Source organism: Chelonus insularis, unplaced genomic scaffold (genome assembly GCF_013357705.1).
Source record: "Chelonus insularis isolate UGA/USDA-ARS -01 unplaced genomic scaffold, ASM1335770v1 contig_139_pilon, whole genome shotgun sequence".
NCBI classification, from domain to species: domain Eukaryota; kingdom Metazoa; phylum Arthropoda; class Insecta; order Hymenoptera; family Braconidae; genus Chelonus; species Chelonus insularis.
This window is the reverse complement of record NW_023276379.1, coordinates 414,191-429,036: the sequence shown is the minus strand read 5'-3', so window position 1 is coordinate 429,036 and position 14,846 is coordinate 414,191. Positions and strand designations below refer to the sequence as shown.

Here is a 14,846-nt window from a genome sequence, read left to right as displayed (position 1 = left end):
AAGCTTATGAGTTACCTAAATTTATAATAAGACCACCCATCAACTTTCTAGACTCATTCATCAAGAGAAACTATACTGATAAATAATGATATACGAAGAAATATAGAAACAACATTTAGAAAGACTTATTACAGTAAAACTAGTGGTCAAGATATTAAAGTCATATAAAAAAATAGTGGCACTTTTCTTACGTCTTTAACAATTCAGTCAGTGGGGTCTTGAACGCTTTAATACGCTGCACTGGGCGGCATGCTCATAGAACCTCATAAGCGCGTTAAAACACCTTGTGGAACGTACTTAATACTTTCGCGGTGCACTTATAATAGTGCAAGCCGACAGTTTTCCGCATCATGGAGGTCCATTTTCTTTCTGCTCCTCTCATAAATGCTCTCTTAATGACGGGTTTAATCGACTATACAATATATATGCGATTATGTTCACTACCTTTTTTTCGATTTTTTATCTGACATATAAAAGTGCAGACTTAACAACTGAACCGTTACTAAATATAAAATTTTTCATACAAAAAATATATTATTTGTAGTTATTTTGAAGAGAATAGTAACAGTCATCGGAGAATAATTTTAAATTATTTGACTAATTATTTATAAAATTAGAATTTTGTTAATTTAATATTGATATCTCTATTGGTAGAAACTAAAGTGTTGTTTGAAATTAGAAAACAACTCAACTTTAATGATTTTTTTTTTACCATCAAGCATACTGAGAATTATGTGACTGTTTTAATAATAATTATTTCAAATCTAAAAAGTTATATTATTGATTTTTTATATAATAAAAACAAAACATATTTTAAAATTGTATTAATATTATACTATACCTTTTTTCTTACTATGATAACAAATTAAATTTATTTATTTGAAGAGTAAGTTGTGATTAATTACGCAGCCTATATTACACGTGTCTCTTGAGAATATGTGACGCGTGCCAAGGGAAACGATCAACTCTTCACCATAATTCATTCACTGATTTTAACCAAGCTTAACATTGATATTGGTATATACAGTTCGGCATATTTCCCATGAGATTATAAGCAAACCGTCAATACAAAAATTATTCATGTGTATTAAAGAATTGTCCTGTCACCTGCATCCATACAGATGAATAAACCTGGAAGAAAAATAATGTTAATTTTTGATTATACAAACTAGAGCAGCTATTGAAAATGGTGAAAACCGACTAAAATCCTTTCTTCGATTATTTTCTTTACCATAACTTGACAATGGTTAAAACATGAAACGGCTACAGGTCGCAGGGATCAGAGGCGGAGTGTGGCGAACCGCAGAGTTTACCTGAGAGAAGCTGTACAATAAATTTAAGCGTCGAGACCAATACCAAAATTTAGTGACTAAATGTCTTTCAAGCCTATAATCCAGTAGCACTCATAACCACGCACGCATTTCATAAATTCAAAAAGAATATGAAATGCTTATCAATCCTATACGGCTTTTAAATTTTGAGGTTACGTTAATATGGAAGCTCGTATGCGCACGGAAGTGCAGAAAGGTTTCCGATGTGATGTCAGAAAAAAATTCAATAGACTTCCGTTAGACCACCCCGATCTGATCCTCATCATTTTCTTTTATGTGACGCAAACTCGTGTTAATCTAAAATTCAGGATTTAATATTGTTTTGCTTGAAAGATGAAGTAAAGATTGAAATTTAAAACAGTTCTAAAGTATAGTAACAAGATTTAATCATTGAATTTTCGAGATGAGAAGAATGTGAGAATTAGATAGAAGAGGAATGCCAATAAAGACTCATTCTAATGAGCAAAAAAAGGTTAAGAATGTAAATATTTGTCTTCGTAATTAATTGAGTGTCACAAAAAATTTTTTAGTAACACATTAAGAGAATAAACCAGCAAGTGAGTAGATAAACAAAATAATAATAATAATAAAAAGTCAAAGAATGAAAAAGAACAAAGTATTTTGCCGCTTCTATAAAATATTTTAGCTACTGTTGCTTTTGCTTTACTGCTCGTCTGATCACCAGATTGCTTTATTTAAATTTGCTAAACTACCTCAAGTGGCTCTATCGGAACATTGGACGTAAGAATAATGTAATCTTGAATCAGAAATCTGCACGATCAATACAATAAGTCGTTGAAATTTGTCTCGGCGATGCACCTGTACTTGAGCCAAATAAAATTAAAAAACTCTATTGAAGTAATAATTCAAACATGTCTGAATAAATAATATTGAATGGACTGGATGATGTACAATAATTTATTACAGACAATTTTCCAACGAAAAAAAATACTTTGGAGTTAATGTTAGTAATAAATTAAATTAAAAATATAACAGTCTAATTATAAGTTTATTATTAACTAATTCTCAGGTAAAGACCAAAAATGCTATTGGAAGAAAATTAGAACTGTTTTTACAATCCTAACGGAAAGAATAATCATCAACAATTATATCTCTTCAAAGTGATGGCACGTTCGCGATCATACTGTACGGTTATTATGGTCTTAAAACACCTCTGTATAAGATTTACGTTGCAGAAATACGGTTCATAAATTAACTTCTGAATAACATTTTTTATGCTGACTTATATTTCACGTAATCTCTCGGAAACTCATTTTTGTGTAGTTTGTGACGATGATTGGTCCAGTCGAAAGATTATACAAACATTCCAAATTAGCATCAAATTTTCATTTCCCTTTATTATGTATGTATTTAATCTTCTTTGTTACATTCTTCAAAGACATGTCGAATCATGTATCGTACAATTTATGAGAGTCCAATGGTTGGGTTAACATATTCAGCCGAAAGTTTACATACAATGATAGTTTTTATACAATATATCTACGTATATTATTAAACAATAAATTTATCATTTTCTAACATATAATGTGATAATAACATTTGAATAATAAAAATCGTTTGTACATAAAAAAAAAGTTATGAAAGTCTTTGTCCAATATTTTTTACTGTAAATTGTTTCATGCATACATATGATTATTATTATTATAAAAAATATAAAATGTATATAAATAATTTTATTATAAAAATGATTACTATTGTGGGTTTTTTTGATAAGATGCAAGAATGATAATTGTCATTTGTGCACCTGAAAAATTCACAATAAGTAACAAAAGAAGATTTTTTATGATATAGTCATTTTCCATAGGCATCATGAAAATAGTCGATAAAATAAATTTTTGATATTCACGGACCAAATTCAATAACATTTGGGTACAGCTGAGTTGATAGCTTAATTGAAGTTTAATATGAAAGAACGTGAGACTCTTGATAGAACACACACGAAGACGTAAGGATAAACTGGTGAAAGAAGTGAATTATAAAAAACATAGCTGAGGGTTGCTCTCACGCGTTTGTACAGGAACAATAACACCACGCAGGGTTTGGACCCCGGGAGTTTTTGTCGGTTCATTGCTCTAAGATTTAAACTCTTAGGGTGGCTTTTATACTCTATTCTATGTGTGGCTTTTCTATCTCGATCGATTTCTTTTTCTTGTCATGGCCTTTTTTGTTCCTTCACCACTATATAACTTCTTATTTGATACTAATTTTCAAGCGTTTTATTAAAAAAAAAAAAACAATGTCATCATTTCTTTTTTTTCATTATTTTTTAGGTATTATGATAACTTTCATTTGTTACGCAAAAATAATTTTGGTTTTTAGCATTCTATTACAAAAGATGCTACCAAATCTATAAAATTTTAACTTATTTTTTAAAATAATACTCATTACGATACAAATAAAAATTATAATTCAGTCAAATGCACATCTATATATATATATAAATATATATATGCATAATAAAACGTTAAATAATGAGAGGATTTATTTTTAATAGAATTATTATAATTGAATAAAGTCATTAGTATTAAAAATACAAAATAATGTTATATAGTTTATCTACTTTTACGCATCATATTCTTTTGATCAGCTTCATTATCATACTTGGGAGATGGAGTGGTTGGACAGCTTTTAGAAGTCCCAACTATGTCAATTAACAAACTTTGTCTGCAAAGAACAGAAACTGTACTCATATCTCCAATTTCTTTAGATTTTCTATGTTTTGTTCGCTTAAACTTGTTTACTATTTGATGAAATTTACTCGTAGATTCTTTATTACATTTATTAACTTGCTCCCTCCATTGTTCTGAAGACCTAGGCAGAGAATCACATCCTCGTGATGTTAACTGATCAAGTCTTCCTAAAGTATCTGAATCTACATTTATCATTCCAACACTTGCAGACTTTACTAAATCTAATCGTGATAAATTTTGTAAATCTTTAGGTCTCACTCGTAAATTTTTGTAATTATTCTGATGATTCTCCACAATTTCTTTTTGATTAGATTCATTACTACTGGTAATTCTTTCAGAAACACCTAAAAGAAAATCTTCTTTAGCTTTTTGAATCATCATAGCTCGCAATGAAGTTGAAGAAGAATTTTTATTTTTATCTTGAGTGATGGAAACAGTTTGTTCACTTATTTGTGGCGAAGTTTTGCTTTTTACGATACTAGGTGATGAGTTAATTAATGTATTTTCAGCTTTAGTTGATGATATTTTAGAGGAAAAATCAACCGTAGCACTTTTTGTTGGTAGATTTTTATGGTACATTGGTCCAGCAATAGCTTTTCGTACTTCCTCTTGATATTTTTCTAGCCGATCTCTGATTCTTCTTTCATTAACTGGTGATCGCCATATTGGTGAATTGCTCCCACTGCTAGTTGTTGATCCAGTTGCATGTCCTGAAGAGTTTTCCAACTTTTCATTATATTTTTTGATCATCATCTTAATACTAGGAGCTGCATCTTTAGGTGGAGATATTTTATATTCTTTTCTTGCTGGAATTGGTGATCGTGGAATTGATAATCGTTCCACTTCTTTTTTTTCTAATTCAGCATTTGTACATTGGTTCAAATAGCTAGATTTATTTTCATTTTCTGTTTTAGTCGAAAAATTTTCTGGATCCATTTTACCTTTATTTTCACGTTTAAAGGGTGAAAAGACAATTTTTTTTGTTTTTATCAACATACTTTTAGGATCTCTTCTTTCTTTCTTCACACTTAAATCTTCCTGATTTTTATCTGTATTTACTTTCATTAGATTTACATCAGGATTTAAATCTACAGTTGCAAGTGTTCCTGAGCTTGTAGGAACAACTATTTTATTCAATGTTGTTTCATCAATTTTTATTTTTTCACTCTTAGAGATTTGAATAAATTCATTCATCGTATCGACTGTATTTATAGTTGTAGTAGAAGTAATTGCAGAAGATGATTCATTTTTAGATGACTCTTTTTCATCATCAGGTAGACTGTTGATATTATTTTGCCACTTATATCCCACTTGAGAGTCGGTAAGACGACGAGTTTTAAGGCCTTGTCTTTTCTGCCATGAATTACAGGCTACCGTAATTACTACTTTTGTGAGAGCATCCTCATCTTCAGAATCTTTCAACAAATTGAAATGATTAATAAGTTTAAATTATATAAAAAGTATTAATATATAATCTATTTTTATTTATAAAAATTTAATGATTAAACTTATTTTTTGTGAAAGCAAAATGTTAATTAGAATTAATTATAAGATTTCTTTATATCAAATTTAATAAATCACTTACAGTTTAACTGTGTTATCTTCCATTCATCAGTAGGGTTACTGCTGGATTGTACATTTTCTTCAGTAGTTGCTACAGAACTCATTATTACCGGACTCGGTGGATCAGGACTTTCTAAAATCAGAAAATTCTATTTTGGCTTTATAATTTTAGCTAATTCATGAGAATTTTTACCTCTGAAAAATTTATCGTTCCCCAAGATTTCATCCTTAGTTTCTATAAGCTTGAAATCATTTTCTATCATTTCATCTTTTTCACAGATCATTGGCTGAACTCTCTCTGGTTCTACAAGAACTATTGGCGATAATTCGTGTCTGGTAGTAACTGTTCCAAGAGGAACAGCAATACTGGTTGTTTCACTTCCTGCAACACTATAAACTGGAGTTTGATGTGGTTGAGATTTGGTTAAAGGGCTAGCAGTCTCTTCTATAACATCTTCGATATCGACAATCATTGCTTCTGGCTCAACTTCTGGTTCTAAATCAAAATCTTCAAGAGCGACTTCCTCTGAGGTGTCTTCTTCATCAGGAATTGTTGGAACTGAAGAAGCTGAATATGATTTATTAAATTTATATCAGGAAATAATCATAAAAATATATTAGTTTTTAATATTAACTTACCAACTATACAACTTCTAGTATCCAAATTTTCCATGTCATTCAATGATAAACTTGATGGTCGTCGAGCTAAAGATTTTTCATTCTGACTATTCCATGATTCTATCTGAATGCTTCCAACTGATTTAGATCTACTGAGATTCTTTCGTGATCTATTTTCCACTAGATAGAAAAAATTAATTCAGTAAAAATAAGTAGTGAGCAAACTATAAAAATTATTAAATCTTACTTACTCTGAACATTTGATGCTACTTTTCGTGTACCAAAAGGTATATCGTGACGTAAAGGATCAAGTAATCTAAATGTCGAAAATTCTGGAGAAATTCCTTGACTTTTTTCCCATTCATATAATTTTCTAGTAAACTTTCTGGAAATTCCTTCAAAGCGGTAAAATCCAGTTGATGTATGAATTAATATTTCTTGAGTATTTTCGGGTGTAGATCCAACAACTCGATGTAGTTTTGACAATCTAAATAAATTAAAAATTAAATTTTAAATATGTTTGATAATAAATGCATCGAGTTATTCATCATATTAATTTTTTTAATTACCGCGTTTGTCTTTCAGCTTCCATAGCAGAAAGGACTCTTTCTAAAGGTTTAAATTCTTCATCCTCAAGACTTTTCCAGCTTTTAAATTTCCTAAATAATTTTTCACGACTTTCTTTGTCTTGGTTGAAATTTGTTTCAATCTCAAAGTTCTTGTTATCATTATTATCTCTCTCAGTTTCTGATCGTTTAACTTCATGATCATCATCCTTTCGAGCAGTAGCTTTGATTCGTTTCCATTCTTCCATTTTCTTCATAAAATCTTCTGATACACGTCCTGGATAATCAATCTTGCCTTCAACCTTCGAGTGCGATCTCCAAAGTTGCCAATCTGTAATTCGTCGTTTATTATTGGATCTAGCTTCCATGGCTACTTGAGTTTTTCCCATACGTTTCCATTCATCAAGCTTTTTCCTAAATTCTGGTGTTAACTGATCTTCATTTAATAAACGAAGATTATCAATTTCTCTATCTCGACTTGTTTGTTTTTTTGAAAATTCTTTTGAATTAAGAGGACCACTTGATGATTTTAATTTTTCCCATTCAGCAAGTTTTCTGTAGAATTCATTATCTAATTTATCGTAAAGAAGACGATAATTGTGTTGAATTTCTGCTTGTACTGTTGGGTTTGATGGATCATCCAAGTCTTCTGCACTGGCACTAGCATTGTAACCTGTTGCTGTTTCACCATCTAGCAATCAAGCATCATATAGTTTTCTATCTTATAGATTGCATACATTAGTAATTTTTTTTTCTTAATAATTTAACACTTACCATCGAAAAAGTATGAAGAAACTCTATTAGGACTAGTTGGAACAGATGTAGCGCTGGTTAAAAATGCTCTTTTAACTTTATTCCACTTGGAATTTCTCCGTGGTAATTTAGGCGAAGACTCAAGCGAATTACCTTTGAATGATTGCTAAAAATAATTTTATTAATATTAAATTTTTTATAGCTCCAAAATAGTAATAACAGTAATCAATAATAATGATCATACTTGACGTTTATATTCTTCAGAACTGTTAACATTGCTTCGTGATTTTCCAATGCTATATTTAAGTATTCCGGAGTTTGAAAAACTTGGTGATATTTGTCCATTTCTATCTTTCAAAATTTCACCACTTTGTGATGATCCATCAGACTTCCCAGATTCAGAAATAGGCCTAGGCAATGGAGGTGTAATAGATTCAGGCGATGATACACTGCGTAACTCCTCGCTTGAAGGTACTGTGATCGTCAGAGTTGGCGTTAATCTTCTAGATGCTAAATCCGGATATTCTGTTGTACTTTGACTAGATTTTTTCAAAGGTGTTGTTGATGTTGATGGATCAGATGTTATTCTAACTCGTGGAATTTTTGTTTCCTGTTACCAATAAAATAAAATATATAAAATGATGAACTTTTGATATAATCTCTTTGATCGTATATCAATTACATGCTTAAATATTTAGCAAAATATTCTTGTACGCCAATGCATGAAATTAGTTGTTATAATAGGAAATCCGATGTAATAAAATTACAACAAAAAAAAAATAATAAGTTCAACAGCACAGCTGAAAAAGAATCTCACGTTTTCATATACAGTGGAGATATTTTTAAATTTGTAAGTGGGCTAACGCACGCGAACTAACACCCTCAAGTATTATAATGAACATCGACGAACTCTATTTCAATTCAAATACTGATAGATGGTTGATGGTTTAAGCAAATAGCATTTAGACATTTATTTAAATTTTGAATGTCACGTTGCTTGTTATGACTGTTTAAAATTAACCAATTCTACCTCTAGTCGATGGATGTCTGTTGAATCTAAACTGGAAGTCGAATGATTATCTTCATTTCGGCGGCTAGTTTGTCGCGCCAAGCTGTCTCTTCTCAACTGTATAATGTCTTTCATCTTGCCCCACGGTGTTTTATGCATCCGATAGTCCATTCTTTTAATATAATTTTCCTGCCAAAAAATTATTTAAATAAAAAATATGAAATTTTTTATTTACTAAATTTTAAATTTATCATAAGTATAAGAATATTTATCACCTTAGCAGTTCGAGAATTTATATTGAAATTAATTGGAGTTGACAACATTTCTCCATCTAATGATTGACTACGCCTAGATGAACCAGAGTCATGACGTTCTGATGTCTCATCATACTTCATTCCGGCTTTCAAAAACTGATTGCTAGGTCGATGTGGCTCTTAAGATTATAAAACAAATATTTACATCTAATTTTATGATGCATAATTTCTTACACAATTTTAACATGTGAATATACTTACTGTGAAATACATCGTCAATAGATGAGGATGAAGATATAGTTCCAACTGGTGTTGGTGGTCCAGATATTTCATTAGATATTGTAGTAGTGTCAGGAATTTTTAAATATTGCACCATAAAGTCCGCATCACCGGTTTCATTGGCATTACAAGTAGCTTTTTCCCATTTAAAAGCTGCTTTAACTCTAGTCCATTTAGAAATTTTGGGTTGCCCAGTAATTAATGACGGTCTCTTTTTTTCAATAATACCAGATGATACAGTAACTCTATTTGAGTTTCTTCGAGGTACTTCAATAACAACTGGATAAGAAACTCGGCGTTGTTCAATAGATGCTGATAAACTTCCACTTCTTCGAGCAGAAGAGGATGCTCTGCTGAGATTAGTAGATCTTCTTGGAAGTTCAAAACCACTAGACAGCATAGCGCCAAGTAAAGATTCTGCGAAACCTAAATCTTCATTGATGATTTGAATACTTTGACCATTAGATAAACTCTTTTCTAGATCAGAGTTAGCTTTTTTCAGCGTCTTAATTTTTTCTAATTCTCGAATTCTACGAAACTGTTTTGAATTTCGATTGCGAAGGTTGAGAATTTCATCAACTAATCCATATAATTTACTCAAATGTTCAAAAGCATCAGTAATACTTGACGGAACAGCTTCTGATGTACTAGTGGAAGCAGGTAATTTATCATAATCTGAAGTTAATAAGTTTTCTATTTCCGGCAATGTTTCTTCAAGTTCTCCATCAAGTTCTTGAGGATCAGGAGGTGGAGTAGGAAGATTAGTTTCAAATCTTCGTCGTGTTCGATGCATTTTCTTTTCTATTATATTTACATGATTTTGTAACTCCATCTCCCTAGATCTGATTTTAACTCGGTTCAAGTTGGAAACATTGATTTAATCTAAATTTAAACATGATTCACATGATGCAACAAATGCATTTTTCTTATTATTGCTAGATGAAATAATGAAATTAAAAAAATACTGCACTTGTTATATGTTTATAACGTAATGTCTTAACATATTACTTATTCAAACGCAGAAACGATACTAGATCATGAGCTAAAAAAGACGGAAGAAAAAGAACAAGAAGAATGAGAAGAAATGGTAAGAGCATGCGCCAAACTTCTTCATCAACACTCGATTTAAAATAGATCATTTTAGCTTTCCTCTTTCTCTTCCTCTTCTTCCTCTCTACTCTGCGAGTTTTTCATTATCGTTGAGGTATTAAAAGTCAACAAGAACCTGCTATGAGTGTCATTAAATGTTACATGTTTGTATAATATTTATTTATATCCTTAATGTTTGAATTTTTACTATGTTATATAAAACATTATTCGAATTTTTGTTGAACGATTTGTTGATTAATCAGAAATAGTTTAGATACCTTTGAATTGTATCAAGAAGTTTAAATGTTGAAAATTATTAGGAAGTTTAAAATAAGTTAAGTTTATATCATGAATAATTTTGAACAATATAATTTATATGGATAATTATCTAAGGTCTTTACTCTTTATTCCTGCATCGGTGAGTTAGTTAAATCTGGTATTGGCATCGTAGCAATGGTTGCGCCTGCAAAATGAATGTGATAATTATAGGCTCTTGTTAGTATCAACATACTTGGTATTTAGGGTAGCGTATTTCATAAACAATTTATCAAATAACGGTAAGCAGATTAATTTATGTATGCATCAATATTCTTTTGCTTTTCTTACTTATTAAAAGACTGGCAACAGCATAAGTACTTTTTAAACAGGTGATTTGTGAAAACATTTTTATGAAGAATGATGTTACATGGGGAAGAACTGTTGTCAATCCCATTATTGATCCTCTGTAAATAAAAATAAATCAGAATCATCCTACTAAAAGTGATTTATAACGTCAATAATCTAAATCATAATTTTTATTTTATTCAAAGTAAACAACCAACTCACCTAACAGAAGTTGGATAATTTTCCAAAATAGAAATATTTATAGATGTGTAAATAACTGAATAAAAGGCGAGGAACAAAATAGAGAGTGCCATTTCAACATCATATCGGGTGGTAAAAATAAGACAAATGATTGCGCTTCCTCCAACAATACCAGAAGTTACTAAAAATTAATATTGTTATTAGAAAATTTAAAAGTTTGCATTTTATTTGTTGTATCATACTCAATAATAGAATAAGTTTAGGAATCTTAAGCACGATCAATAATTACGTCAAAATTTCTGCCTCAAGTGATTAAAGTTATATTTAAACATTTTACTTCTGCTCTTGATCAAATGGATATTACTGTATTGAGTATATGTGTATGAAACTTGAATTACTTACATATAGATATTCTTCTGCCAATTATGTCTATTCCAAATATAAGAAAAAGTTCTCCTAATATAAAACTTGACAAAAAAATCAAGGAATGTTTAAAACTAGAATTTCTAACTTCATGGCAATTATGTAAAAAATTTGAGACCATATCTCCAACATGTGTGGTACAAGTTTGATTTGATAATAACTCTTGGTTGGAAATTAATTGATGTGTTGAATGAATTTTCCAAATTAATAGCCAGATAAAACTAAATTAGAATGATTAATATTTCTACTTTTAAAATGCATGAATAATTATTAAATTTATAATAAGGTAAATTTAATACCTTGGGAATAGTAATAATTTGCTTAAAATAAATAGCAAAGTATTGTTTATAAAAAATGGTGAACAAATAATAATTATTCGTCTCCATATTTTCAGAAAAAATTCTCTAACTAAATCCAAATAGTGATTAATCGTGGGGTCATCGTTATCTCCTCTTACACAGTTGTTTAAGTTGCATAACTAAAATAGAATAATGTTCGTAGTAAGTGTAACAAAGTTGCAGATGTTAATCGAATGCTATTACTGGAAAGTTGTTTGCATGTTGAGAATTGTTGATGGCAAACATTTGCTGGAGAACAACTAAAGCTTGTTGAAGTTGTCGGCGATAGAGAAGATATCGAAGGCTAGGTGGAAGAAGACTTGTAGCACAAGCCATTATAAGACTTGGTGCACCTCCTAAACCTGCAAGAACTCGCCAAGAACTAGGACGAAACTCATTTTCAAGCATACGTATTATTGATGGAACTAAAGACCAGGATAAACCTAGTATGTAATAAAAAAATTATTTTAATTATCATAATGGTGATTGAAGAATATTATGAAAGAGAGGAATTTTACCAAGCGTTGAAACACAACCGGTTATCCAAATAAGATCAATCAATGCTAAGTATGAACCTCTTTTTTTAGCCGGAAGGCATTCAATTAAATAAACTCGTACTATTATATTATTTCCAGCGGCTCTATAAATTATTCAATATATTTTGGCATTCAGTCAAACGAAGCTTTTCTGCATGATAAATGTCTCATATTTTATACCCTATTCCTAGTATGAATATAGCTGAGCTTATAAAAAAATAAGTTTGCGAAAAAGAAAGCCCAATTGAAGCGCAAAATATTATCACCATTGTTGTTGGAATTAAATTTTTTCGTCCAATATAGTCTGAGAGGATTCCGAAGATAAAACTACCGATAGCCATTCCTAAAAACAGGACAATTAAAATTTGCTTTCATTTTCAGTATTTTTTTATTTGTAAATTTACCTAGTGATGAAGTTGCATTCAAGGCCATGATATCATTTTTATTGAATTTTAAATCACATGCCAATAAAGGTGTTACGATCAAGACTGTTAGAGTTGCTACTGCTTCTGCTAGAGTAGCTAATGCACATAACCCAATAAGAACGTAATGGCAAAGTCCCCATCCTGTTTGAATTTATAATTTTGAAATGAACAATATAACACTGATAAATATTATAGAGATAATTTTATAAATAGATGACATTTCTTCTTATGTTTTATCTGTAATAATATTCAGTATTGATTCAAATCTTTCTTCCATACTTGCCTGTTTTTTTAATTATATTTTCACAGCCTTCATTCGTCATAATACTCAGATAAATTATAGATAAAAAAAATGCTGACTGTTCATAACTATTTCAAATCCAAGATTTCGGAATTGTTAAAATTATTATCTATTGTAAGGTTTCGTTACCACCTTCACTTTAATATATTTTTAATAACCAAGAAACAAATCACTAAACGAATGAATATTCTTCAAGTTTTTTTATTCTTTATTCTTCTTACTAGTTCTCAATAAAAAGACTCATACATTTTCATGGTCGTTTCAAAAATCTAGAAAGCTGTATAGTAGTTTAAAAAATAGTTTGAATTTTTCATGAGTTTTTAAAGCCATATCTAAGTACGATTCAAGTTAAACAAAAAATGGAAATACATTCTATTGGATAAAAAAGAATAAAAAAAGTCCCGATAATTTAATTATCCGGTTGATTTAAGAACTGGCGAAATACTCTTTAGATTGAACAGGATCTGGTTTCATGGTTTTCTTTCCGGGTTTCCAGCCTGCTGGACAGACCTCACCATGTTTATCAGTGAATTGGAACGCCTGAACTAAACGCAAGGCTTCATCCACAGATCTAAAAAACAAAAAAAAAAGTTTAGTCACTCAGTAATTAAAAAAATAATTAGAATTTGAGTCATTTACCGTCCAACTGGTAGATCATTAATGGTAATTTGACGAAGGTTTTGTTTATCATCAATAATAAAGAGACCACGGAATGGAATACCAGTCTCTTCATCAAGGACTCCGTAGTCGCGAGCGATTTTACAACTTTTGTCAGCCAACAAAGGAATGTTCATATCTCCTAAGCCTCCTTGTTTGCGTGGAGTATTTGCCCAGGCTAGATGACTGAAGTGTGAATCACATGATGCCGCAATCAATTCACAATTAATAGAACGGAACTCTTCAGCGCGATCAGAAAATGCAATAATTTCAGTTGGGCAAACGAAAGTACTGGAAAAAAAAATAATCCACAATTATAATATGCTTATAAATATACTTGACATTGTAACTTACAAATCTAGAGGATAGAAAAATAAGATCACGTATTTTCCTTTATAATCAGTAAGTGAAATATCCTTGAACTGTCCGTTGATGACAGCAGTGCCTTTGAAAACCGGAGCAGGTTTTTGAAGTGCTGGTACAGGCATTTTTTGAATGGAATGTACTTCTCTATAAGTTAAATATTTTACACTTGTAAATGATTATAAATTGTATATGATCAAAATATAATAATTTTACACAGTTTGTTATACTGAAATAAAGACAATTACGCATACAACACAATTCAAATAATTAATCAAAATTTTATGTGTAAATCATGCAATTATATTCTTATATTCATAGCCTAATCAATATACATTTCATGGGTAATAACAGATAATGAGTAATTAGTGATAGATATTTATTTATTGCAATGTTAATTTTTTTCTTATAATTGCATTCATTGCGTAACCTAAAAGATGACTCGACTAGACTGAAGCCGCTAATGAAAGGAACGAATTTTACTAATCAATACAATAAATGGCAACAATCTCTTAATAAAATTTTGTTTCTATTCTTATAAAAAATGATACTTACCTTTAAAGTATAAAGAAACAACTTGAGATTCTAGAATTTTCAAAAAAAATGCCGACAATTATAAGCCAGTAACAATGCGTGTATACACTATGTGCGCAGTATAGTCGAACTGAGAAAAGAGTTCCTCAGTTGCTTCAATGCTTTCGGCCTCCCCACCACTGATTTTCTACCCCTTCTACCATGTTTTTTACTACTGCGCAAGCGTACAAGAACACATGAAGAGCATCTGAGGAACTCTCTTCTCAGTCCGACTATATATAGACTGAATGAT

The 14,846-nt window shown here is 30.4% G+C and overlaps 3 protein-coding genes across 3 annotated transcripts; all 3 read right to left on the bottom strand.

Annotated features, from left to right (window-relative positions):
- Positions 1–3,836: 3,836 nt before the first annotated feature.
- Positions 3,837–10,103, bottom strand: LOC118074682 (uncharacterized). Its single transcript, XM_035096104.1, has 11 exons — positions 9,067–10,103; positions 8,827–8,984; positions 8,573–8,740; positions 7,787–8,152; positions 7,564–7,708; positions 6,793–7,480; positions 6,475–6,710; positions 6,245–6,403; positions 5,799–6,173; positions 5,628–5,738; positions 3,837–5,457 (listed from the first exon to the last, which is right to left on the bottom strand). The coding sequence occupies exons 1-11, from the start codon at positions 9,914–9,916 to the stop codon at positions 3,905–3,907; spliced, it is 4,809 nt and encodes a 1,602-aa protein (XP_034951995.1). The 5' UTR covers positions 9,917–10,103; the 3' UTR covers positions 3,837–3,904.
- Positions 10,104–10,237: 134 nt separating this feature from the next.
- LOC118074683 (synaptic vesicle glycoprotein 2B-like) lies at positions 10,238–13,106 on the bottom strand. Its single transcript, XM_035096105.1, has 10 exons — positions 12,983–13,106; positions 12,679–12,840; positions 12,455–12,617; positions 12,257–12,378; positions 11,943–12,181; positions 11,700–11,878; positions 11,380–11,621; positions 10,999–11,158; positions 10,780–10,895; positions 10,238–10,636 (listed from the first exon to the last, which is right to left on the bottom strand). The coding sequence occupies exons 1-10, from the start codon at positions 13,020–13,022 to the stop codon at positions 10,578–10,580; spliced, it is 1,482 nt and encodes a 493-aa protein (XP_034951996.1). The 5' UTR covers positions 13,023–13,106; the 3' UTR covers positions 10,238–10,577.
- A 79-nt stretch (positions 13,107–13,185) lies between these two features.
- On the bottom strand, positions 13,186–14,709 carry Prx2 (Peroxiredoxin 2). Its single transcript, XM_035096107.1, has 4 exons — positions 14,576–14,709; positions 14,012–14,167; positions 13,640–13,948; positions 13,186–13,571 (listed from the first exon to the last, which is right to left on the bottom strand). Exons 2-4 carry the CDS (start codon positions 14,143–14,145, stop codon positions 13,427–13,429), a joined length of 588 nt encoding a protein of 195 aa, XP_034951998.1. The 5' UTR covers positions 14,146–14,167; positions 14,576–14,709; the 3' UTR covers positions 13,186–13,426.
- Positions 14,710–14,846: the final 137 nt, after the last annotated feature.

Bases quoted from the DNA above. Each gene is read 5' to 3' on its own strand.
- Prx2 (XM_035096107.1), bottom strand. From the start codon at position 14,145: ATGCCTGTACCAGCACTTCAAAAACCTGCTCCGGTTTTCAAAGGCACT. The intron at 13,949-14,011 runs GTAAGTTACAAT...TTTTTTTTCCAG, and splicing joins TTTTTCTATCCTCTAGATTT to TACTTTCGTTTGCCCAACTG. The intron at 13,572-13,639 runs GTAAATGACTCA...TTTGTTTTTTAG, and splicing joins AATGATCTACCAGTTGGACG to ATCTGTGGATGAAGCCTTGC.
- LOC118074682 (XM_035096104.1), bottom strand. From the start codon at position 9,916: ATGGAGTTACAAAATCATGTAAATATAATAGAAAAGAAAATGCATCGA. The intron at 7,481-7,563 runs GTAAGTGTTAAA...CTTGATTGCTAG, and splicing joins TTCTTCATACTTTTTCGATG to ATGGTGAAACAGCAACAGGT. The intron at 6,174-6,244 runs GTAAGTTAATAT...AATCATATTCAG, and splicing joins TACTAGAAGTTGTATAGTTG to CTTCTTCAGTTCCAACAATT.
- LOC118074683 (XM_035096105.1), bottom strand. From the start codon at position 13,022: ATGACGAATGAAGGCTGTGAAAATATAATTAAAAAAACAG. The intron at 11,879-11,942 runs GTAATAGCATTC...ATTCTATTTTAG, and splicing joins AACATGCAAACAACTTTCCA to TTATGCAACTTAAACAACTG. The intron at 10,637-10,779 runs GTAAGAAAAGCA...TTCATTTTGCAG, and splicing joins TGTTGCCAGTCTTTTAATAA to GCGCAACCATTGCTACGATG.